We start from the raw sequence: 25,599 nt of genomic DNA, 5'->3' as shown, positions 1-25,599 counted from the left end.
TTTGTCTGTGGATATGCTGTTCAGGAAGAAAGACACCAAGTAGGGCTGTAAATAACTAACATATGAGAATTTTCCAGAACTCGGGCAGTGAAGTAGCCCAGTCTATATCCTACGGTAGTCAACTTAAAATGTGTAAGTTTATTTGCTTATGCACTAACCATTGGGTTACAAATGCACTTTAGCTGTGGTCAGCATTAGCGATTCAACTCATTACAACGGTGCACAAACGGTCCAGGTTTTATCGAAGTATTGATGGGTTACGGGTGGTTCTCAATTAAGGGCCAACAAGGGTGCATTGGACCCCTACTGCCTTCCTTTTCCTGCTAAATTTTCACCCCATTCGCATGTTCAAAAACCCACAAAATTTGGCAGTTTTTGGCAATTTTACAGTCCCCCATATGGGATTTTCCATCATTTTCAATATTCTGAAAAGTATTTTTTCCTACTATGCTGACTGATTCTCATCAAATTCAGAATGCATGAGCTAAGCTACAGCACATCCCTATTTTAAATCACGAAGGAAAATGTCCAAAGATGGCTGCAGGGCAACCATTTAAACCCTCAAAGCCCAATGGCCGTGAAATTAGATGCCAGCATCTAACAACAACGTTGTTTTAAATTATTGCTTTTATCTGTCATTGATTCAGGGTGCAGCCTTATAAAACACATTGGCCTAAAGCTTAGACTCTTCACACTTTAGAGGTAAAAAACAAAATAACCAGGTGATCCCCTTGCCAAAAGGAGGGCTGAAATTGACACCCCAGATTGACGATTATGGTATAATCCTATGACTGCCCATAACAAGTAAAACAACTGCTAATGCTAAAGTGATAGTATTTTCCAAATCCATAAGCAATCAATCAACTCTTTGTACATAGGCTAGGAAAAGTCAATGCATTATTTCAATTGAGCTGAAAGCATTTACAGGAGCACATGAGAACGAGTATTTCTATGTATGTAAATAAAAAATTTTAAAAGTGCTGTTTACCACCCTTGGTGGCGCTACAGAACCACTTCAAGATTGCAATTTTCAAATACTTATTTCAGAAGTACGCTTATATCCAGTACACAGCAAAATTGGTATGGGTGGTAGTGTAATTACGCTTGTGGTCCATGACAAAGTACCCCCCAATGTGCTATGGCTCACCCTTGGCGCTTGGCCCCCGACATCACTGCTTGCAGCTATATTTTCTTGTTTGCTTCTGACAGTTAAGCAAACAGGTGGTGGAATAACAATCACAAGCAATTGTACTTTGCCAGATGGTGTCCAGCTATGAAATGTAGAGCCCAAATATCTCCTAACCATCAGCTTCTGTGCTTCAAAAAACAGTTTTTTCACCTGGTTTTGGGAAATAAGCCTATCATTTTAATAATAAATGGGTTGAAATAAAGGGAGGAGATTGACAATAAAAAGGACACATTTGCAGATTTTGAAAAGGTAAAAAAATAAAAAAAACCTACTTCCAACCATGATTGCATTGATCCATTTATTATACAATTGAATATGAATGTTCTAGCCTATTCAGGTTATATATGGGCTATATTCAGCCAATACTCGTGGAGCTACTTGCTTACACTTGGCAATGGCAAATGTTCTTACAGTTACAAAATGCGCATTATTTTACGGAAAAGTAGCCTATATACTTTGTTGTACGTCGCTCTGGATAAGAGCGTCTGCCAAATGCCTGTAATGTAATGTAATGTATTATTTTGCATAAACTTAAACATCAGACATTTTATAATATTTTTTTTTATTAAAAAGCATAAGAAAACACAAATAGTATATTACTGAAAATAAAGCCAATCTATGACTTGCCTGCGGTCTAAATGGTATAAAAGAGCCTCTATAGATTTTATATTGTGTAGTGACTAGACTCATCGCTCTTAATGTGGTCAATTTTTGGTCATTTTAAAGATTTTTACAGAAATGGCTAGGCAATGAATACAAGAGGGGAAATTTGCCACGACTCTGTAGAACTGCAGCGTGGGATTCTGTTCATAGTCTTGTTTGATTCATCCGCCAGGTGGCGACAGAAATGCCAAAGAAACATCTGTACAGTCGGATATAAAAACCAGGAAAAACGGGAAGCGTAAACTGTCGCGTAAACTGGCCTTCGAGAGCGGACCACATTGGTAGGAGCAAGGAGTGAACGGGGATCAGGAGGTAAAAATCTGCTTGTGATTGCGGTGGCCTGCTATGTATAAACAGCGTGCGTGAAATGTTTGATGTATTTTCGAATGCCGTTTATTTTAATGGTCAGTAATAGCTCTTACCTTTGCATTCATGGGAGAACAATCTAGAAATTTCCTTAGGCACTCACTGTAGCTTGCTGTCGTCTACGTGCACTGATTTTTTTCTTTTACATCACAGACTTTTATATGGCATGGCATGCTTGTATTTCTTAATCATAACTGATGAAAACTGCAGGGATTTATTTGGCTAACGCTATTAAATTGTTAACTTGTCTGGGTGGTGTTTTCGACAGATTAGGATTTCCTTGGCATTCCGATACTGGGAAAAGCATGGAAAAGTTTTCTAAGATGCTTGTATTTGCCAGCTGCAACCCTGGGAAATACGTTATTGTTGTTATGATCTGAATATCTTTTCGCGAGGAAGCGTCTAAGAATATGCCATGTGTGGTGTCAATACAGCGTAAACAACTTGTGGGTTACAGTCAGTTTCACTCTCTAATGTGATACTTGGAATAATAGAGGTAGTGACCTCCAGTTAGTCGCTGTATACACGTACACTCATTAACGACTAACCCGCTGCGCTGCTAGTGTACAGGCTACTGTCATATATGCGCATTATTTTACGGAAAAGTAGCCTATCTGTATCGAACATGTAAGCTAATTTAAATCACAGCAGAAAACTGGTTTCATTAAATTATTTGATGTTGTTGTGGGAGCTGTTTTCTGTTTTAAAAATTTACGAGCACATTTAGGCTAAACTTCAGGTCCTGCAGTCCTAAAATTAAAACGCATGCATTTGCATTTCATCCAAAGATGAAAGTTCAGGCATCGGTCACATATTTTCTGAGAACATGTTGGAAACTGGGGGCTATCGCCAGCTATTCCACTCCCATCCTGAAACCGTGCAGTGGGGGAGGGGTAGAGACGTGGCAGTCACCCCCCTAATCTCCGCATGAATGGCTCATCATCTACAAGAGAGGAAAAGTTTTCCAGCTCACCCGCTCTTGAATGACGTTTGTGCGCATCATATAAAACGCCTTAACTGTCGGTGTGTGTCGAGTTTTGCTGTTTAGGTCTACTATTGGAAAGAATAGTCTTGTTTTTATAACAATAAAGTGAGGATTATTCCCGTCGCAGAAAAAAATGGTTCAGAATGTTATGGGAATAGGCTATATATTGTTAATAGAGAAAAAAATAGAATGTATTCTCGACTTTAGGAGGAGTGGAGCAGCGTTAGCCACATTCGAGCAAGCATTAGAAGTTGTATGTGGGTTTCGGGTGTTAATACAAGTAGGCCAGATGAAATATATATCGGATATGTCTGGCACCATATAGAAAGACATTTAAATCAGTTCGGCTGTACTAACGAAAAATGTTAAGTATCCGGAAAGGAGGCATTATTTTAACCTGCTTCCTGTAGGACTGTTATAGTATTTCATCACAGATCGCTGTCTGCACTGCGTGGCATGTACGTTCTTTTTTTAGTTTTGGTACTTCTGACCGCAGTGTTTCCACATGGTGTCATATTTTACGCACAGGCATTTGACCTGTAATCTGTTTATTTAAGGAACCAACATTTTGGCTTTTCGGGGAAAATGGCAGGCAGTGAATTGAGCTGGCTTGGGCCCATGGTTGGCATATGCCAATGTGCTAACTGCTGCCTTGGGTCAATGAAGGTAATGCGTACCTCTCAGGAATGTAAAGTGTCCCAGGCAGAGAGGAGACTGAATCCATTGGAAACGTGTTCAGACCAGCTCTCAATATATACTGTAGTGTCATGCAAAAGAATAGGAAGAGTGAAATTTATTTTTTGCAATATACTTAAGGCATTAACAATACAAATGTAATTCCATGAAATAAAATCTGATTGTCTGTACTTTTGTATTAATCTTTTAATCTCAAATCCAAATAGCAAAAATAACAAATTTCACTCTATAAATTTCACTCTATACTGTGTAAAATTCTTGTTTCCTTATTATTATTACTACTACTACTACTACTACTAGTAGTAGTAATAATAATAATAATATTGTGTGGTGATAATGTTAAATCTGTGTAAATGTTTACTTTCAGTAAATCAACTGACAAAATAAAACAGACACAAGAGAGAACTAGAGAACTCGGAGGGGCTAACTACAGCTTGGCAGAAGGTCCATGGTGAAGGGACCATGAATTAACCCGGTGCAAATGACCAAAGGAACCATGCATTTCATCACCAAACCCTAAACAAACCTGAGGTTGTTGTCATTAGGCAGCGATTGATGCCTTGAATGTAGGTATTGTTTAAAGTTGTGCACTGTCTGTGCCAAGAAGTACATTTTTTCATGTTATTTATTCGCAAACACTAGAAACGCCACTGAAAGTCTCTCAGTATATCTGCATTCTGGAATGCAAATGATCTCAGCTGTTCCCCAGAAGCTCGTTTAGTTGAGTGGACATTACCCAACCCGATATCTCGCGTGACTCTCCAAAAAATAAATAAGTGGAGGCCACAGTTCTATGGTAAGGAACTATAATAAAACCATTTTGGTAAATATATCACTTTTGTGCTTTGTTAAATGGGCCAAAAGCTTTTCTGTTGAGAGGAATTGGCCCTTATTTTGAAACAAAGTAAATGATCTTCTGTCTCAGGTTTTCTAATGTGTCTTTGGAAGTTTTTTTTTTTTTTTTTAATGTAAGTGAGGTTATATGACACAAAATGCATTTAGATAGACCACTCAGCATGAGGTAGGCAACTTTACAAATGGACTAAGACCAAGTGAACTTAATCTCTACATGTTTTGGAGTCAATGCCTCCTTGTCTTCAGTGTTTCCTGGAAGAAAATGTTCTGCAGTTTGCATTCCTTTGCAAGCGACCAGAGGAAGCAAACGTATCCAGATTGAATAGAATGCATAGGCCAAACTTTTGGGCCAGTCCGTTAATGTGTTTAAGGTGATTGATACATTTTGGCTCAATGCATGCAGGTATATAGCTGTATTGTGCTGTAGCCCTTGTCTCTTAGCCTACTTCTCATTACAATAGCTAGGTGTGTCTTTGTGTGCTTAAATGTCTGGCAAACTTAAACAATTGCTTGAACATCCATTACAGGAACTGTGTGCTGACAATAAATCTGCGTGGATCTTGAAGTCACATCAAGAATGACCATCAAAATACAGTGTGTTTATGTGTTATGGTATGATGACCATTCTTCAATGGGTAATATTGCCAATATTTCTCAGGCTTGTATATTTCCATTTTTGATTAGGTTGAACCTTGCAAGTCCTTGCTGGTCTCACTTTTAGTGAGATTGCAGTTCACATCACGTCTCGCATTCCTGTGTCTTCTGCGAAAGTCTATTGCCCTCAGTCGACATTAGTCAGGGGAGTCCATGGGGGAGAGGGGCTGAGGGGGGGGGGGGGGGGGGGGGGTTGGTGGGTAGGGGTCCTGCCTACTGGAAGTTGGCAAATGGAGAGAGGAAGTAGAATCTGTCAGGATGGCAGATGCACCCTCATTGTAAAAGTCTGATCCTCAAGCCCAATGTATCACGCATGGCTGCCCCATGCTGTGTGATAGACACAGCTCTCCTGCTCTTAGGCAGCTTAACTGCATGCCGTAAATATTTAGGCCGCTGGGATGGCCAGAGGAGAAAACCAGTGATAGAGCGGGAGAAGTACCATCTGTGAAACTTCTGCTATGGCTTTGAAGAATTACACATTGCAAATTTAAAGTAGAAAATCTACCGAGCCTACATTCAACATGCACAACACAAGTTCTGACGGCATAATTTTAAGTCTAGATAGAGCTTGGTCAGATGCTGTAGGCTTTTTTTAAAAACGATATTGCCTCAGAAAAGGAGGCTAGTGACATTGTATGGCCAGAAACAAGTAGTAATTTTGCAAACCTTTATTATAGCAGGAAACATTCTTTAATCTGCATAGGAACACTCACTTTTCCTTCAATTGCTCTTAAGAGTAGCACCTTGTACCCATACCCAGCTCTGGACAGTAGTGTCTTTTTGGGCCTAGTTTACTTTTTCTGGGTATGTTGCATATAATGAAAACCAGAAATATCCAAAAGATGTTCTTGCCCCTCATAATTCTGTTTTAAATATAAACAATACTGACAATTCACAATTGATAAAAATGGCAATATGATAAATACAAAATTTGTTTACAGTAACGTGGATTTGACAGTTGCTGTTGAACCGCTATCCTTTGCCATAGCCGTGTGTTAAATATAGAACCAGGAAAGTAGCTTAAATACTGTAAAAAGGGGAACTAATCAAAGAGGAATAAGAACCAAAAACTGCTGATCATTAAGGTTTCAGTGTCCACATTTTGGTGACCGTTCTACAAAGCCCTGCTGAATAAGTGCAATTAAGGGCAAAGAGAAGCTATGACAACTTGTTGTGAAGTGTTCACCTGTTTAAGGGGGTATTGCATCAGTTTTTTTTAAAGGGGGGCGGGGGTGTTCCTTTATTACGCTGGATTTTTTGGATTCAGCTGATACTATTCTCCCTTGAGTGGTGTGTTTTTTTTTTACCCACACCCTGTTGGGTGTTTTATGTTTAAAAAGTAGCTATAGTGTGAAATGTCAGCGTTCATTAGCATGCCTTTTTTGGGCCTGTGTTGTTACTGTAGCGATATTTAGCATCAGTGCTAAGTGCATACCATTGGTCTCTGATGTCATTGGTAGTTTCTGTGATTCTGTCCTCTCTGTGTCTCCTTGAACTATTTTATCTGTGATGGCAGTGAGGCTTTATGAAATGGGTGTATTTATAATGTCCTGTCAGTGGCCGTCTGGTTTTGACCAATCGCAATGTTTTCAAATGCAGAGCCTTTAACAGTTGGTTGAAAAGGAAGGTGGTAGATCTCATAATGATTTTTTTTTTCACTCTTCCTTCGGTGAAATATGATCTTAGGCTCTGAAAATCACACCTTGCTTTGGTTACATTGTTTCATGATGTTCCTCCACAAAATGGGTCATATTGTATTTCAAAAAGAAAAATATGTATCACAGACCCCTCTTTGAAATTTTCCTCTGTTTGTGTAATTCATTTTGAAAAGGTTTAAAAGAAATGGTTCATCTGCTGCTATAATTAATGCATCCATCTATGTAGAAATGTTGAATACTTTTCTGCAAATACAAATATGCCTAATGCAGAGGTTTAATTTAATGTCTAGCATATATAAAATTTCAGATGTACGCTGTCTTATCTAGCACGGGTACATGCAAACATGGATAAATCTTCTTGCTTTTAACAAATGTATCTTAGTTCATTTAGACCTGACCTAGGCCTTTATAATTCAAGTACAGTTGTAATGTTTGAACTCAAACTATTTCTGGTAGATTTGAGTCACTTTACCTTCCAGTAATGTTTCTGGTGAACTCCCTATTTTGTTCACTATGCTGATGGGTCATTAATAGTTTTGTCTCCTCCGAACCTTAAAGCCTTAAGGCAGGGGATGCCAGACCCAAACTCCAGACCTGGAGGCCGTGGTGCCTGCAGGTATTTGTGGTTTCCTTACAGTCATCATTTTTCGAGTTCACAAGGTATGCTGGGATAGCTGCCCACTCAAGGCAAGCCGGCAAAGCGACCGGAAGGTTGGGGAACATGACACGATAACCAGTCAGATTAAAGATCTGACATGTAAATTGTCCCCCATTAAAAAAAAATTATTACACCCACAAGCTACCAGTTGTGGGAGAGGAGAGCGATTCCTGGTGATCTCATCGGAGGATGTGTGGCTTTCCCCTAAGGCCTTGAGAATAAGGAGTGTGGACTCTTTAAAGACTTTGCTGAAACACACTGAAAACCAGCAGGCACTGCGGCCCTCCAGGACCGGAGTTTGACACCCCTGTCTTGAAGTGTAATGTGTGTGTGTGCACATAAAAGAAGGCGTGTTCCTTACAGAGGCAGATAGTTTGCAGGTAGGCCTGTCCCTGCCTGCTCTTCACAATCAGCCAGTAAAGACTGGGATCCAGTCCCACCTCGTTTCAGAACATGCTGAGGCGTTGGCACCGATGCCAAGATTGTGCCACCCACAGCCTCTGTCCGCTCACCTCCCCGTGGTTCCTGACAGGAGGGTACTGAGACGCCGTTTCCACAGTTACCGGTTCCTATTCCGTATCTCTGCCCTTTTGTTTACCTGCGGCCCGGGCTTGCCTTTCCTGTCGCCAGCCGGCCTTTGACACGTGCAGATCGCTCACCCTGGTCAACAAAGGAAGGGGCTGTTCACAGGGCGGTCATCTGGAGCCAGATTTCCTCTCCAACTGGAAGCATAAAGAACGTGCGGACTGACAGGCCTACTGCGTTATGAACCGTGACCGCTTCCTGCAAGCATGAAACAGTGCAGCTTCACTTCGCTCAAAGAAAGTCAGAGACTGAAATGTAAAACTGAGTGCACTTCAGTAGGAGCGGTGAGTTGTGTTTGAAGTGTAAAACTGAGTCCACCGTACTTTAGTAGGATCGGTGAGTGTTTTTGAAGTGTAAAACTGAGTCCACCATACTTCAGTAGGAGCAGTGAGTTGTGCTTGAAGTGTGAAACTGAGTGGGGGTACTTCAGTAAGATCAGTTAGTGTATTCTGAAGTGTAAAACTGGAGGAGTATAGGAGTCGTCCATTTGCTGGGCTTCTGGAAATTTGAGCCCTTGGGGCAGTGAAAGCACTCGTGTGCCACCCCTGCTGCCGCCCAGCAGTGAGAGCGTGCGTTGACACAGTGGGCTGAGGAAGAGCGCGGTGCTGCGGCCATGTCAGAACGTGCCCGCCGAACGGCGAGCGCCTCGGTGTCGGCGGCGTGCCAGCTTCATCTCTGTGCCAGTCCGCGCCGCCCGCAAGCCGCCGGTGACTTTGGGCCGAGCTGAAGGCTTCGAGCCCTGGCCTCCGTTCCACCCGAGTGCTGCTGTTATTTTCTCCCTCTCGCACGCGGCGTCCAGTTAGAATTTTCCATATGCGGCCCTGGATGAAAAGTAGGACGCATGCCTCTGGCTGCTGTTGCTCACTGGGTCCAGCAGCTGGGAGAGTGCGAGGGGGGAGGTGGAGGGGAGAGAGGGCTTGGTGAGTTCTCACAGATCCTCACAGCGCCCCCTGCTGTGCTGGAGGGTCCAGCAGACGTAACTTAAAGGCAAGGGCCAGGCACATGTTCGGCAATGTGGCAGGGCTCGCTTTTGTTTGCATCACCGGAGGTGTGGTGCTGTGGCTAAAGCGGCCTGCTGTTTGAGCCATGGGGCCAGGCTGATGTGGGAGGAACGTTTTTGTTTCTGGAAACCAGATTCTCCCCTCCCCAAGATCTTCACTGTACATCTCAGAAGTATAAACAAATGAGTGAAGGCTAAAGGTTCAGTCTGAACTGTGTCAGTGAAGGTTAGAGTGAACTCCCTCACTCGTCTGTTTTTATTCAACAGCAAGCTTCAGATGTCTACTATCAGGGCTCAAATATTTGTAACTTTCCTCTTCCCTTTCTCTCTCTTCTTCTCCCTCTCCTTTTCTCTCTGTTTCTGTTTCAGTTTCTGTCTCTAAAGGTTCATATTGAAACAAATCATTAGCATTTAAGGAATTAACCTAAGCTGCGAAGGCATTTTGGAACATAATTTTGCTTCTCTCCCTTCTGACGCAAACATTTCGCAATGTGTCTCCAGCTCAACAAATTCCTAAGTGCAGAGTCAGGAACACCGTGCTCTCATGTCCTTTCTCTCTGTTTTTCTGTCAGAAAATGGAGTCCCAGCACATCTGGGTCGTGGTGGTACTGAGCTGTCTGCTCTACAGGTCCTTGGCTCACGACGACTTCTTCACCTCCATCGGTAAGCTCCTGTCGTCCTCGCCCTGCTCCTCCTGGGTTTCTCCCCTCCCTAAAAAGCCTCAGTTTGCCTGAATGTCTGTTTGGCTTGTGCACAGTGCTGGTGTTCTTCGACGACCATGTTTTAGCATTCTGAAGCCAAATGGAAGCTGGTCTCCTGTGACGTTGCCCTGTTTTAGCATTCGGAGGCTAACACGAAGCTGGTCTCCTGTGATGGTGCCCTGTTTTAGCATTCGGAGGCTAACAGGAAGCTGGTCTCCTGTGATGGTGCCCTGTTTTAGCATTCGGAGGCTAACAGGAAGCTGGTCTCCTGTGATGATGCCCAGTTTTAGCATTCGGAGGCTAACGGAAAGCTCTCCCGCGCTCCACCTGAAGCAATGCTGGTCACATCAATAATATTGACAGTGTGTAGGCCACCGTCTGCTTCCTTCTTCACATCTCTGCCCACAGTCCAGCCCCTCAGAAAATTCCTACTGTCTCCTTATGTGTGATTGTGTGCAAGTAAAAGAGAGACTATGTATTGTATAGTAGATTATTTTCACTTATTAACGTTAACGTTAGTAATAATGCTGGTATGTTTTATTCTGTAGTTACTGTTGCTTTTATTATATCTTATGATTTACCTCTCCTTGTAAGTCCCATTTGTAAAATGAATGCAGTGTAACGGTCTCTCTACTGGTGGCTGTACCATCCAGGTCAGATGACCGATCTGCTTTATACCGAGAAGGATCTGGTCACCTCCCTGAAGGACTACATTCGTGCTGAGGAGAACAAGCTGGAACGGGTCAAAAAGTGAGTGTTCACACACGCACACACACACACACACACACGCGTGTGCGCGCACACACACACACATGCACACACACGAACATACACACACATTAGCGCTAATATAGAGATGCGGGCATGTTCAGTTGGCTGGTTTGTTAGTTCTTGGCACTACATTTGAAAACAGCATCTTATTTGAAAAGAGGGCGTGGGCTTCAGTTTGAATAGCCTAGTCGTTCTCTTTTGTGTCGAAGTAACGAGACACTGCCTTACCATCTGAGCACCACAGATTTTACCATAGAGGGCAGAGGTCTGCCAGTGTTTGTGGTGTTTTCCCAATATATTTCCGATGGCCCATCTGAGACCATTCTCATTTAGCTTTAAGTTATCATGAATTTCTAATTTGAATGTGATGTTTGTGTGATTTAATATATTTGAACCTCTGTAAACCAGTGCAGAATCTGTTCAGTTGGATATACAAAACATCATAAAGTCAGTGGTGCTCAAAGTTTGTGGTTGAATTTGCATTGTTTGGATGTCCAACCAAACACTTTCCCTTGTTGTTAATTTCCTATGGAAAATTTTGCAATTTTGTTTTATGATAAGACACAAAAAATGAAAAAATCAATTAAGTCTTCATATGAGGTGTGCATGTGTGTGTGTCTGTGTGCGTGTGTGTGTGTGTGCCTGTGCGTATGTGTGTGTGTGTGTGCGTGTGTGTGTGTGTGTGTTCGTTCGCAGGTGGGCAGAGAAGCTGGACGTGCTGACAGCCACGGCCGCACAGGATCCTGAGGGTTTCCTGGGTCACCCGGTCAACGCCTTCAAACTGATGAAGAGGCTGAACACAGAGTGGGGAGAGCTGGAGAGCCTGGTGCTGAAGGATATGTCTGACGGTAGGAACTGCAGCTATGTGTGTGTGTGTCTGTGTGTGCCTGTAAGTGTGTCTGTATGTGCCTGTATGTGTCTGTGTGTGTCATGTGTGTTTGTGTGTGCCTGTGTCTGTGTATGTGTGTATGTACCTGTGTATGTGTCAGTGTCTGTCTATGTGTGTGTGTGTGTGTGTGTGTGTGTGTGTGTGTCTGTCTGCATGTCGGTCTGTGAGGCTGCCCTCACCCATCGCTTGTGTTTGGGAGCTGGGAACACCTTCTGTTCTGTTTAATCAGTGTGACCCCATCACAAAGGCCGCTGCCCACACCATCCCTCTAACCTCGCCCTCTGACCTCTCCAGGCTTCATCTCCAACCTGACCATCCAGAGGCAGTACTTCCCCAATGACGACGACCAGACAGGGGCTGCCAAGGCCCTGCTCAGGCTGCAGGACACTTACAGGCTGGACACCGAAACCATCGCCACCGGCAACCTGCCTGGTGAGGGGCTCCGGGGGCTGGGACTGAGGGGGGGGGGGGGGGGTTGGGCTGGATGACAAGGGCAGCCTGGGAGCATGTGGTTACAGCGCCTGACTTAAAACCTGAGGGTTGTCAGCTTGAATCCACAGAGACCGGTGTTTAGTTTCTTAATTGCACTAATAAAATGCACTGCTGTGTAAACGGCCTCCTGAGTGCTTATAATTTAAGTATTGTAAGCACTGTAAAGTTCCTCAGCATGTGTGTAACCTCTTGAAGAAATAGCAAATGTAATTTGATTAATGCCTTGTCATCATATTCAAACTGCCTAACAGTACAGTAAAATAAAGAGGAGACATTTCAGTCAAGAGTTAAGCCATAGCATAATTTGCTAGCAGAACTAAACAGAAAAGTGATTACATTTTGGTACAGCGATTAAATAATAGTGTTGAAATGATAGTGATGGGTGAAGTGGAGATCCATATGATGGTATAGAGTTGGTTCTGAAAGCGTGTGTGTGCGCATGCTTTACAGGCATGATGTACAAGAGCTCCCTGACGGCAGAGGACTGCTTCGAGCTGGGCAAGATCGCCTACTCGGAGGCGGACTACTACCACACAGAGCTGTGGATGGCCCAGGCCCTGAAGCAGATCGACAAGGGCGAGGAGTCCACCCTGGACAAGGTCACCGTGCTGGACTACCTCAGCTACTCCATCTACCAGCAGGGGGAGCTGGAGAGGGCCCTGGAACTCACCAAGAAGCTGCTCAAATTGGGTGAGTCCACTGTTGGCAGCTGCACTACATTTTGAGTCTGGTGGCCTGTCGGGCAGCTCGTACTGCAAAAACACTGTGTTCCAGTGTGTGGATTCTCTCCACGACATGCCAGTGCACATGATTGGTTGCAGGGCCAGGGAGGGAGGGTCTTAGCCAGTGGGGCTGCACTGCTGGGTTGTATGCACCTCATAAAGAGTGATTCCTGTAGTCCCTCTGTCAATAAACAGGCTTAACTGTGACCTGTGGTGTCAAGCCCCATTGATATTTACTGGTTAGACGTTCTGCACCCTTGACCTTTGATTATGATTGGAGTTCAGTGGAAGGTCCGTCAGGGTGAACTCCCGCCTTACGTTTCCGTAGACCCCGAGCACCAGCGCGCCAAAGGCAACCTCAAGTACTTTGAGTACCAGCTGGCCAAGCAGAGAAAGGCAGAGGCGGAGCGAGGCACCAATCAGAACGACAGCTTGCAGCGCGAGAAGAGAGACAGCGACGGGAAGAAGGACCGGACGGCGTCCAAGATCCCCGAGAGGCAGAAATACGAGAAGCTGTGCCGGGGAGAGGGGCTCAAACTGGTGAGAGGCTCCGCGCTCCCGCCCACGCGCAGACAGGTGGTGAAGCTAATGCGTGACATCACTAATGGATGACATCACACAGAGGAACTGGTCCACACTCATGCGCTGAGAGAGTGAAATATCTGAACGCATGCATGTACAATAACATACACTAGTGTGTGCATGTGCACAGAGAGACTGAAATATCTGAACCCATGCACATACACTGACATACTCTGGTGTGCACACACACGTGTGTTCATGCATGCGTGTGCTTAATGCATCTCTGGCCCTAGTGCCTCTGGTCTCGGCAGTAGGGAGCTGTTAGCAATGCCCTCTGTGTCCACTGGCAGCTCTCCTGGGCCAAGTCTGTTTAGACGGCAGTTATTTTTAGCGATTTGTAAGCTTGCCTTGGTGCCCCGCCCACTAACGCCGCCAATGCAGGGCAGTCTCAGAGACCAGCGGGAACGCCGGCCGCCGCGCGTTTCTGAACTCTGGGCGCAGTTACGTCCTTCCTGTCTCCTCTGCTCACCTCCCCCCCCTACTCCCCCCGCCCCCCCGCCCCCCTTCCGACAGACTCCCCGCAGGCAGAGCCGCATGTTCTGCCGCTACTTCAACAACAACAGGCACCCGCGCTACCTCCTGGGCCCCGTCAAGCAGGAGGACGAGTGGGACCGCCCGCGCATCGTCCGCTACCACGAAGTCCTGTCCCACAGCGAGATCGAGAAGGTGAAGGAGCTGGCCAAGCCCAGGGTGAGTTCCGTTCCCGCGCACCAGGGGGCGCCGCGGCTGGGGGACGGAGGTGGGGCAGGGGTGGTGGCGTGTTCAGCGCCGGGGCCCGGCAACAGGGCACAAAATGTTTTATCCTCTGGCTGAAGCGGTGAACAGCGCTATGTAAGAGCGCTCTTTCTGCTTTAGGTGACCGTGCGTGTGTGAGTGAGGCTACAGCCCGTTCACTGTATGTACGCCTGGGCTCTGAGAGATATGGGTCAGAACCGGACCCGTTCTCTAGCGCGGTGGTTCCCTACCCTGGTCCAGAAAACCTTCCGTACTGTGGGGTCTCACTCCAACCCTAACAAAGCGCACCTCATCCAACAGCTAAAGATCTCTTCGAGCTGCTAATTAGTGTAGAATCAGGTGTGCTGAATTAGGGCTGAAATGTAACCCTACAGGACGGCAGATGTCCAGGAACAGGGTCGGGAGCCGTTGCCGTGGCAGGTCACGGGTGTTAAAACGGTGCTGGGTACCCCCCCGGGGCTTCGTGCATGACGACAGCGCACGTGACGAACGCCGTGTGCGCACGGACGGCGCATGCGTACTCCGGTCCGTGTGTGTGTAGGATACGTGTCCTTGTTCGCTGCATGCGCGTTTGTGTTTCCGCTGTATGCGTTGGGGCCTGGGTGCATGAGCGTGTTGTCCTGCAAGCTGTTTTTGATTGTTTTGCTCAAAGACGAAGACGCACTGTTGCTCAAAGCAAACTGTCTGCAGGAGATAGCATCTGGTTGGGTGTGAAAATGTACGAATACGCAGCACGCTCAGTGGACAGAGAGAAGGTTGGAGAAACAGTGACGTTCAAGCATTTGAGGAAAGATGTGTAGGTGGAAGATGAATTTCAGTGATTAAATTCAACTTTTCAACATACTTATCAAAGGCAACTAATAACAACTACTTTATTTGAATATATAAACTGCAGCAGCATTTCACACAAACAAGGTGTGCTATGACAGGAATGTGGACTACATGTGGACTAAACCAACAAGAAGGCCTGGACTTCAACACACAGGTGGCATATTTGCTGTCTGTGTGGATCCTAGCCTATAATCAGGGTGTAAACCTCTCAGTGTACAAAGCTGCTACGTAATGTCAGAGTAGGACAGAGGAAGCTGTTGGTATTCAGTAGTGTACATAGACAGTTATTATTGGGTGGTGTACAGAGAGACAGCATAGAGTATTGTTGCAGAAAGATAGTTAAGGGTCAGTGCAGGACAGTGTCCAGAGAAAAGGTGAATATAGAGTAGTACCAGACCTGGGTCAAATACGTATGTGTTTTGGATTCTAATTATTTTCTACAATTTACTGATCTTGTCTGGTGTATTGGAACCAATGAAATGCTCTCAAAATGTGCAAACCCCGCCTTCTGGTCATATCGGCGGGCTTAATTACACCAGGCAAGATCAACAGAGCACAGAAAAGCGTTTGAATCCAAAACAAATACGTATTTGACTCTGTGTGTACTGAGTAGTACACACAGACACAAGGTAGGATGGTCTGCAGAGAGGGCCAGAGAAGACTGGTGCCCAGGTAAACGGGGACACTGTGACTGATCTGGGACCAGTGAGTCTGTCAGTCTCATCGGAGCGGTGAGCCACCGTCCCCGGCACGGAGGGAGAGCAGGGGGCGCGCGGTCCGTGTGCGGGTGGGTCGCCCTGTAACCTCTCGGCCCGTTGGCTCCACAGCTGCGCAGAGCCACCATCTCCAACCCCATCACTGGCGTGCTGGAGACCGCCCACTACCGGATTAGCAAGAGGTAAGGTCAAAGGGCACGGTGAGGGGGAGGGGCCTGCTGGCCCTCAGCCACTTCCTCCTGAACACCCAACCCCCCCCCCCCCCCCCCCCCCAGACCCCCAATGCACCCCTGCTTCTCTCAGAACGCTTACGCCACAGTTCTCCTTAGCAAGAACACAGCGCTCCACCACGGGACCTGGGTGTGCTCCTGTGGTTTTTAGGTTCCCCATAATTGGGACACTGCAGTCTGTGCTTTGCCCATAAAAGCTCAAAATTTCTAGGGGCAGAAAAGGTGTTTATTTTCTGCGGCGTCGTCTACGATTGAACACATACAAGTGTCCCACTGAGGCCCAACCCCGTCAAACATTAACTACAGAAAACATTTGTAAGTCGGTTTTCAGTCAGTGAGTTTGAACATTAGCTACAGAAAGCGGTCAGTCATTCAGTTTGAAGTGGCCGAAGGAAGGAAAAGGCGGGGAAGGCAAGGTCACTGCAGCTTATCTGAAGGTGGTGCCTAGACTTCAGTGTTCACACACTGTCCTCAGTGTTAACACACTGCCCTCAGTGCAGGCTGAGGACCCTGCAGATCCTCATAAAAAGCCATTAAAGAAAGGAAACCGGGAGAGCATAATCCATCCCTGGCTCTCTCTCTCTGTTGTTGCTAAGGAGAAATGGCGTAGCTTTGGATTTTAACACAGGTGGGAAAAAGGTTAATGCCCGTCATTACCTTTTTGTCGCGTCTTTAGTAAATTAACATGATTTGGGGTATAACGGGCGCGGGCGCGGCTGGGCCGCCCCTCCTCTGTTACCGTGGCGTTTGGCGGAGCCGGCTGCTGATTGGCCGAGGGTCCCGCGCTGGAATGGTACGGAGAACGAGACCTGGGAGCGATCCCGGTGGGATCAGCAGCCAGTGACCCTCTTCTCCTCCTCTCTCTCTGTCTCTCCGCTGTGTCCCCCTCCCTATCCCGCCCCTCCCGGAAATAGCTAAGGCGCGCCACCGTGCATGATCCCCAAACTGGGAAACTCACCACCGCCCAGTACAGAGTCTCCAAGAGGTAAGGGGTCAAAGGTCATGGGGCCTGAGCCACCATCTTTTCCCACTCTGCCTCATAACCACACACCCCTCCTGCTCCCCCATACTCTCCCAGCCCTTGTGGGGGCGTAACCTCTCCCTAAACATCCCACAACCACTTCCTGAAGCAGCTGAGCTCACCTCTCATATTCTTATCATTGACGTCTCCACCCTGCCAAGCACCAGAGTTTGGTTCTTTTCTGGAGTTCTGCTCTGTTGTGGAGTTGGCACCGTTCTGCAGGTTCGTTATGTTCTGAAATTGGCTCTGTTATGCAGTTAAGTTTTGTTCTAACCCGCTCTGTTCTGGAGTCGGTTCTGTTCTGGAGTCCACTTTGTTCTGGAGTTTAGTTCTGTTCTGGGGTTTGGTTCTGGTCTGAAGTTCAGTTCTGTTCTGGAATCAGCTCTGTTCTAGAGTTCAGTTCTGTTCTGGCATCAAAACACTGTTCTGCAGTTTTGTTCTGTTCTAGTCAGCTCTGGAGTTCTGTTCTGGCATTTAGCTGCGTTCTGGGGTCATCTCTGTTCTTGAATTGCCTCTGTTCTGGAATTGACTCTCCTCTGGAGTCAGCTCTCTTCTGGAGTTGCCTCGGTTCTGGAGTTCAGTTCTATTATGGAATTGGCTCTGTTCTGGAGTTCAGTTCCATTATGGAGTTGGCTCTGTTCTGGTGTTCAGCTGTGTTCTGGAGTTCTGCTCTGTTCTGGAGTCGGCTCTGTTCTGGAGTTCAGTTCTATCCTGGAGTTCTGCTCTGTTCTGGAGTTTAGGTCTGTTCTAGACTTGGTTGTGTTCTTGAGTTCAGTCTGAGGCAGTTGTATAATACATGGTGATGGCAGTACTGCAGCCTAATTCAAGTACAATTGTGAAGACTGCTCTTGTGCACTTCCTAGATGTGTAGAGCAGTGCAGTACCTTATTATTTAGGGAGATAAAATATCCACCCTCCAAAATTAACGAGGTTGGTCTGGTCCTGGTGTCTGGTAACTTTCAATTTGTTAGCATGATAGCTTATTATTATTGACGAGATACTTGATTATACTGCCAGTTAAGTTGATTTGGTACAATAAAATATAGCTCATTTAGGCACTTTAATGCACTGGTACTGGTTGTATGTGTCTCTGGCCTGTAATTTTGTATGCATTATTGTGTCTGCCTATGTTGCTGTGGATAAGGTCATCTGCTGGATGAATGTAGCGCAATGTAAACATTACGGCTGTGTCGATCCGTGGGCCGGTCACAGTCTAGAAGCTCAGGGAAGAATCTGACACCCTACACCCCGTGCTCTCTGGAAGCGAGGTGGCCTTTCTCCTAAGGAATTTAACCCCCACCCTGGGGCCTGCGCAGACCTGCATGGGGTCCTGCAGTCCTGGACTGCCTGTAGTTCAGTCAGTGCTCCCCAGACCCTCTGCTACGGAGGTTAAAACCTCCTGTCAGCTTTGTAATCTCACCGTCATTTCTAAACTGGAAAATGTCTTCATAAAACTGACATAAACAACAGTTGGCATGGGGACACCAACAGCCTCTCATGGATGTAGCAGGCTGTGTGTGGGAGGGGCTTCGAGAACAGTCTTGGCTTGTGCCCTAGGGTCCATTGCTGGAAAAGTGCATGGCGCCCTCTGCTGGAGATTATACTGAAGAACACTCACTTCAACAAACATTCTGTAAAATCATGCCATTTCCTTTGATGGTAATAGTGTAATATATGAAGATATCAGAGATTTGGAAAAAATATTTATTGTTCTGTTGTTCTTGTCAGAAACTAGATTTGTAAGAAAGATTGCTCCTCATACAATCTTTTAAGAGCTGTGTAATTGGCCTTTGAATTGGATAATTATCCAATGATAAAAGCCCAGGCGCTTTGTCATCCTCATTCATTTGTTTTTCGTGATGCCATTTTTAAATATAGCTATAAATAAACACACACACTCATGCACACACAAACACACCTGTACACGCACACACGCACACACACACACACACAAACCTGCACACGCACACACACACACACATACGCACACGGAGAAGCCCTGTGGCTTAACTCTCCCTGCTCATTACTCCCGTGCCCAGATGTCCGCCTGCATACAGTTGCTAGGTGACTGAACGGGTGTGGTGCTGCGGGTGGATATGACGACCTGTGTGCTCGCGTGCATTTCAGCGCGCATGGTTGTTTCCCTCAGACTGCCCCATGGCTGTGGAATGCGTGTGTGCATGTGCGTGCATGCGTGTGTGTCGTCCACTATCTGGCTATGTCATTTCAGTTAAGATTTTTGAAACCATAGTCAAATCATGTTTTTTTTTTTTTTTTGGACGTCTGCTTGTGTGGAGGTATTGCTCTTATGAAAATACACATGCTCGCACATGTTCTCATGCACACATACACACATACACACGCAACACGCACGCACGCAGATACGCATGCATGCACATGCTCATACATGCTGCACAAAGCTAATTTGCAGTTTGGTGGGGTGAGAGCTTCAGAGCTAACGGGGACAGAGTTTCAGCCTGTCAGTTAAACCGCTTATCTGTTTGCCACCGAACAGAATAAAGCACACACGATTAAACAAACTGACCCTGCAGCTGAAATAAGTGACACATTCCAGAACTTTCCCTGGAAAGGGCAGAGAGACAGAGAGTGGGTGTGTAGAGCAGGGGGTTAGCCTGTCTCTGGCTTCTTGGGCCATGAACCCAGCCTCTTCTCTTCTGCCTAGTCACTGTAACCACAAGCACACATACTGCCACAGTGCAGCCTGAGCTCTGGTGGACTCCCTTAAAAGGGCAGAGGCGGTGCCAGGCTCAGGGAGGAGATGCGTGGCCATGCCCCCTGGCTGCAGACAGGCCAAACCCCTGCAGAAATGTCTGCGCAGCTACATTCGTTGTCATACCAACACACAACGGGCCAAAATTCCCCAAGTTGATTGGAGATTCTGTCAGGGCCACTCCTTTGGTGTAGACTGATTCTTCCCCCTAGCACACTGACCCTGGATCAGCTTACTGTTTTTCCACAAAAGGGCTGACAGTTATGTCCAGGACCAGTGCTGTCTGGGAGGAAGAAGCACCCAGAGCTGTCACCACAATCTCGCCTCTTTCTCTTTCACACTCTTTTTTTTTCCCATTTACTGCTGCTCCTGTCATTAACCATTAAAAGTACATGCTGGATGTTTGCTGTAATTTCACTTTGATTATGAAATTTGTCGATCATAATTTTCCATCACATGTGGCAGTTGCCGGCTGCTCCTGATTGGATTGGATATGACCCAGTTAATGCATAGCCTGTACCTGGTTTTTAATAGCGAACGGGATTTAGGCTAAGCCATCATAATTTTAACAGCCCATGGCATACATTTCCAGCTGTTTCACGCTGCTCAGCAAGGACACTAAACCGAGTTGCGTGACCAGTAGCTGCTCCGTGTCCACATTCACTCTGGATAGCTCCTCTTTCACCTTCCCTGTCTGCTTGTGTTTCACTTCATCTGTCCTTGGCATTGGCACCGCCCTCTGGTGGTGCTGAGCTCTGATTGGTTGTCTGTTCCCGCCCCCGTGGTGTAGTGCCTGGCTGGCTGCCTATGAGCACCCGGTGGTGGACAGGATAAACCAGCGCATCGAGGACATCACGGGCCTGGACGTCAAAACCGCAGAGGAACTGCAGGTGACTGGGGGGGAGGGGGGTATGCTTAAGAATATTTGGTTAAGTTGAGGAAGACTGGGCGCTCGCTTCCGAAATGGCTTCCTTAGATCTGTGTCCAGAGCATCAAACTCAACATTTTCCCTGTAATTCTGTCTCTGTCTCCTAGGTGGCCAATTACGGTGTTGGCGGCCAGTATGAGCCTCACTTTGACTTTGGACGGGTAAGAAAAAGGCCTGTCTCAACCGGTACTGACACAGGACATTTTTAATGGGTGAATGTTTCAGTTTGAGCGTGTGTGTGTGTGTGTGTGTGTGTGCCTGTGCGCCTGTGCGCCTGTGCGTGTGGATATCTCTGTGCTCGGGTAAGGACAGATGGATGAAGTCATGGAGTGGATTTGAGCCAGCGTGCTTTTGTGCCCACAGAAAGACGAGCCGGATGCCTTCAAAGATCTGGGCACTGGGAACCGCATCGCCACCTGGCTCTTCTACGTGAGTCTCCATGACACCTGCCCCCCCCCCCCCCCCATTCTTCCCTTTTTCCCTTTTCTTTCTTTCTTCAGTTTCTCTTACTTTTGACCCTCCTGCTCTTCCCATTCTGTTGTTGAATGTATGTCTTAATATTCCAGCATGGACTATTAAATGCTGCATATGAATGCTGTACATATATATCACAGGTGTATTCTCCATGCTTCATCTACATACATAGAGCTGCCTTCAGTTCATACTGACATTATGCCTTTCAGTAGTCATAATGAGCAGGCAAAGTGTGTTTACTTTTTGATGGTAAGTATATGGTTTGCTGTACATTCCCAGGTCTTTATTTAGTCTAACTTTGTTTGGTCATCGCCCACTTTGCTGGTTCCCCCTGCCGCTGTTCCTCTGTAACCAAATTCTTTCTGTTCTTCGCTGTAGATGAGTGATGTTACAGCAGGGGGCGCCACAGTATTTCCAGAAGTTGGCGCTGCAGTTTGGCCTAAAAAGGTAACGTGGTGAACTGTTTGTGTGTGCGCGTGTGCGTGTGTGTGTGTGTGTTAGTGTGGATTCTCAGGGTGTGTACATGTGTTAGTGTGGATTCTGAGTGTGTGTGTATGTGTGTGTTAGTGTGGATTCTGAGTGTGTGTGTATGTGTGTGTTAGTGTGGATTCTGTGGGTGTGTGTATGCACGTTATCATGGATTCTGAGGATATGTCTGTGTGTGTTAGTGTGGATTCTGAGGGTGTGTGTATGTGTGTTGGTGTGGATTCTTAGGGTGTGTGTATGTGCATGTTAGTATTGATTCTCAGAGTGTGTGTATGTGAGTTAGCGTGGATTCTCACTGTGTGTATATGCTAGTGTTCACATCCTCAGTATGTGTATGTGCGAGTGATCGCATTCTAAGTGTGTGTTTGTGCGTTGCAGGGCACAGCAGTGTTTTGGTATAACCTCTTCCCGAGCGGAGAGGGAGATTACAGCACACGGCACGCCGCCTGTCCAGTGCTCGTGGGCAACAAGTGGGGTGAGTCACCTGTCCCACACGCACTATGAAATGAATACTTATGAGCTCATGAGGATGTGTGATGACAAAGATAAGCCATTCAGCCCATCTAGACTTGTCCTTTGCTGACTTAGAAAGTAAATGGCAGTGTGTCAATTCAAATCTTAAACACTGCCTAAGGGTTTCTGCCTCAGGTGACATCAGGTGACTCTTCACAAGCTAGTCAGTGATATATCACTGTACCTCAGAGCTGAAAGTCATTTTGGGTTATGGTGATTCTAATGTGATTAAGTATATGTCACTTTATTCTTCTCCTTCAGTTTCTAATAAATGGATCCACGAGAGGGGTCAGGAGTTCAGAAGACCGTGTAGCCTTGATGAGACGAACTGATAAGGGGTGTGTCACCCTTCCCTCTCCTCTTCCTCCTCCTCCTCATCCTCTTCCACTCGGCAGATATCGGGCTGTGAACCGTCATCAGCCACTACTGCCGGTTTGCCCCACCCCTCTCTGCTCCGTCCTGCCCCGCCCCACCCAGTCACGTTCAACCCTGAGAGCCAAGCTCATGGGCCGTCGAGTTCGTTTTACCAAAGATCTCTGGAGTGGGGGTGTCCAATCTTATCCGAAAAGGGCCGATGTGGGTGCAGGCTTTTGTTTTAGCCTAACACTAAAACACCCATTTCAGCTAATCATGGTCTTCAGTCAAGATGCTTATGAGCACAATCAGGTGTCTTAGCGCTGGGTTTAAAATGAAAACCTGCACCCACACCGGCCCTTTTCAGATAAGATTGGACACCACTGCTCAAGAGTGTTAGATTAGTGGGTTTGAAGATGTGTGCGTGTGACTGTCTTTGTCGCGTTCTTGCACATGGTGATCTTGGCTGTCACTGCGGGGCTCTTTACGATTTTCAATGACTCCATTGTGGTGAGGTGGCTTCACGCTTTCTCCTTAACCACACCCACAAACACTCCCACACGATGACATGTTTTTGTTCCACTCCATCTCCCATCCAATCACTCCTCCTCACTCCTTCAGATGGCTGGGGTTCAGAGAATTAGACTGTTCTGTCCACTAACCCTTCTCTTCTCTGTTCCCCGAAACTGCCCCCCTAACCCCCCACACACACACACACACGCACGCACACACACAAACACACAGTTCTCCTGCTTGCTGTCATTCAGTATATATCACTGTCTCTAGCCCCTTTCACACATGCAGCTCGAAACATTACTGAGTTAAATTGTCCCGATTAGGTCATGGTTTTCCCTCTTCACTCACAGGTCTCCTATACGAAACAATTCCACATTGAGACTCTTTATGCATCTGACCATTCCGGACAGATGAGGCAACACAGGATGTTTAGCCTCCAAAGCAATGCGTAACATATGCTAATGTTACATTAGCTTATCTTTATAACAGCCAGATATTTCACTGAATAATACCAACACAACACATTTGAAGAGTGATAGTTTAAAAATGGTATCGTCTTTCACCGATATAGCTCGGTATATAATGGTAAATCAATGCTTAAGTGCGGAATTGTTTCGGTAAAATACAACAAACATAATTCTGTTAGTCAAGTTAGATAGCCAGCAGTATCCTCCATTGATATGCAATATTTATCAGGTAGAAATATTGTATATTACACAAGCAGTTCATAAGGGCACAATGCTGTTAAAGCCGTGCCAAGCAAGGACAGTGACGCTGTTTACTCCACTCCTAAAATAAATGTTCAAATTTCCCTCACAATCTGCACAATGCAGCTCCAGTATCTTCTATGTGCAATATCTCATTTGTGTTGGAGGGCAGATTCAATAAGTATTTATTAAAGATATTGTGCCAGAAACAAAAGGTCTTGTGTCAGACTGACATAGGTTTTTGCGTGCTTTTTGTTCACACTAGAGCTGTGGCAAACCATTTAGGTAAATCTTACCAGGTCCTGACCCGGCAGATTGAAGGAACGTCTTGCATTGAAAATGGACTCCTGCTCTGTTCACACATGATGCCGACACAGATGTTGTCAAAACATTTACGGGTTAAGAAGCTTGTGTGGAAGGGGCTACTGTTATCCAGTATAGAGCTCTGTCACTGTTATCCAGTATAGAGCTCTGTCACTGTTATCCAGTATAGACCTGTCACTCCTATCCAGTATAGAGCTCTGTCACTCTTATCCAGTATAGGTTTCTCTACAGTCTCAGGCCTCTGGCCTGACAAGGCCGTACTGGGCAGATGGCACAGGAGGGGTTGGGGGTTTCTGTGTGGTTAGCATTAGCCGTAGCACTTCCAGTGTTGTCTTGATAACATGATGCCACCCTGGATCCGGACAGGAACGCCTGTTTGATAGCAGAGATTTAACCAGGCCTTACGGCTATGCCCATTGACTGATTCACTACCACAAAGATGACCGAAGATCGCTTAGCGATAGCGGATGTGGTACAGTGATTTTCTGCAGTGTCAGATTTTCCACCGTCACGTGTGGCTGGGTAGCATTTCCCCACTGAGGTCAGTGTCGCCAGGACTGAGCTGGGAGACAAACACTACGTCTGCTGCCCAGATAAAAGCCGATATTTAACACCGAAGCTACGCCCCGTAGCCTTTGTCGCTGAGGCTAGCTTTGTGTGGCGGCTGCTGAAAACCACAGAGCAGGATTTGATGAGCATGAGTCAGCTTTTCAAAGCGCCTTCCTCTCCACCCTGTTAGCTTGCAGCCTCTGCGGGTCGAAACGTTAAAGATACTGTTCTGTGGTCCGTGCTGGTGGTGCTAATGTTACAGTGGTACCATCGTGTGTCCTGACCCGGGTTCTGTTTCCAGGTTCAGAACAATGTGTATAGCAGGTCGAGGGATGCTACGACTGGGGATTTACCCAGGGTTCCAACTCACCCATACAGAATTCCATTGTTTATTTCATACGAATGGGTACCCCCAGAACTTTCCAAGGGTACACTTGGATTTGGGAATAACAGTTCTATCCGAACCTGCCCCCTTACCTTCCCCACCCTTCCCTGCCTCGTTTTGTTTATCCTCCAGTTTCCCAGGATCCTCTGTGGGAGAAAGACGCTATTTATGTCTTTGGACATGCAGTCCTTTTGATTTGTATGTTCTGTGAAATGTGTTGAGGATTTTTTGAAGCGTTGTTGTTTTCTACTGAAATAAAATTTATGTTGTTGATAGCTGTCCGAGTCATTTCTTGTATTGTCTTTAAAGACCGAGTGGGGTCTTTTACTAGTTGTAGAGGTGATGCAGACTCTCTGACCATAAAGCTGTTTTTTTGGCCACCAGCATACTTTTAGACGACCTTCAGTGGAATGCAACTATGTACATCTGTTATCTTTTTTGAAGTTTAGTTTATTTTTCCTATTTACTGAAAAGACTGCTGATTTTTATCATCACCAACACTGACCCCACCTAGCATAGTCAGCATTTTTTCCTCCAGATTTTTTTTTCATCTCTTTTTGGAATGTCCAATAATATTTCTAGGCTGAGATGTCAGTTTGGAGAGCAGTCAAACTCATACTCTCTGAAACTCAT

At 46.1% G+C, this 25,599-nt stretch overlaps 1 protein-coding gene across 3 annotated transcripts; it reads left to right on the top strand.

Moving 5' to 3' along the window:
- Window positions 1-2,066: 2,066 nt before the first annotated feature.
- On the top strand, window positions 2,067-25,241 carry p4ha1a (prolyl 4-hydroxylase, alpha polypeptide I a). Of its 3 annotated transcripts, XM_035401535.1 has the most exons (16): window positions 2,067-2,164; window positions 9,882-9,972; window positions 10,664-10,760; window positions 11,478-11,629; window positions 11,965-12,102; window positions 12,613-12,852; window positions 13,213-13,424; window positions 13,980-14,156; window positions 15,860-15,930; window positions 16,898-16,963; window positions 20,521-20,620; window positions 20,766-20,819; window positions 21,022-21,087; window positions 21,511-21,579; window positions 21,997-22,093; window positions 22,393-25,241. In XM_035401535.1, the coding sequence occupies exons 2-16, from the start codon at window positions 9,885-9,887 to the stop codon at window positions 22,461-22,463; spliced, it is 1,698 nt and encodes a 565-aa protein (XP_035257426.1). In that variant the 5' UTR covers window positions 2,067-2,164; window positions 9,882-9,884; the 3' UTR covers window positions 22,464-25,241. The 3 variants fall into 3 exon arrangements, with proteins under 3 accessions (XP_035257426.1, XP_035257418.1, XP_035257409.1); XM_035401527.1 differs by lacking the exon at window positions 15,860-15,930 and having other exon boundaries at window positions 16,893-16,963; XM_035401518.1 differs by lacking the exon at window positions 16,898-16,963.
- Window positions 25,242-25,599: the final 358 nt, after the last annotated feature.

Source organism: Anguilla anguilla, chromosome 2 (assembly GCF_013347855.1).
Source record: "Anguilla anguilla isolate fAngAng1 chromosome 2, fAngAng1.pri, whole genome shotgun sequence".
Classification (NCBI taxonomy): Eukaryota; Metazoa; Chordata; class Actinopteri; order Anguilliformes; family Anguillidae; genus Anguilla; species Anguilla anguilla.
The sequence above is the reverse complement of the archived record's forward strand: the minus strand, read 5'-3'. Positions and strand labels throughout refer to the sequence as shown.

Bases quoted from the DNA above. Each gene is read 5' to 3' on its own strand.
- p4ha1a (XM_035401535.1), top strand. From the start codon at position 9,885: ATGGAGTCCCAGCACATCTGGGTCGTGGTGGTACTGAGCTGTCTGCTC. The intron at 12,103-12,612 runs GTGAGGGGCTCC...CATGCTTTACAG, and splicing joins CGCCACCGGCAACCTGCCTG to GCATGATGTACAAGAGCTCC. The intron at 13,425-13,979 runs GTGAGAGGCTCC...CCCTTCCGACAG, and splicing joins GGGGAGAGGGGCTCAAACTG to ACTCCCCGCAGGCAGAGCCG.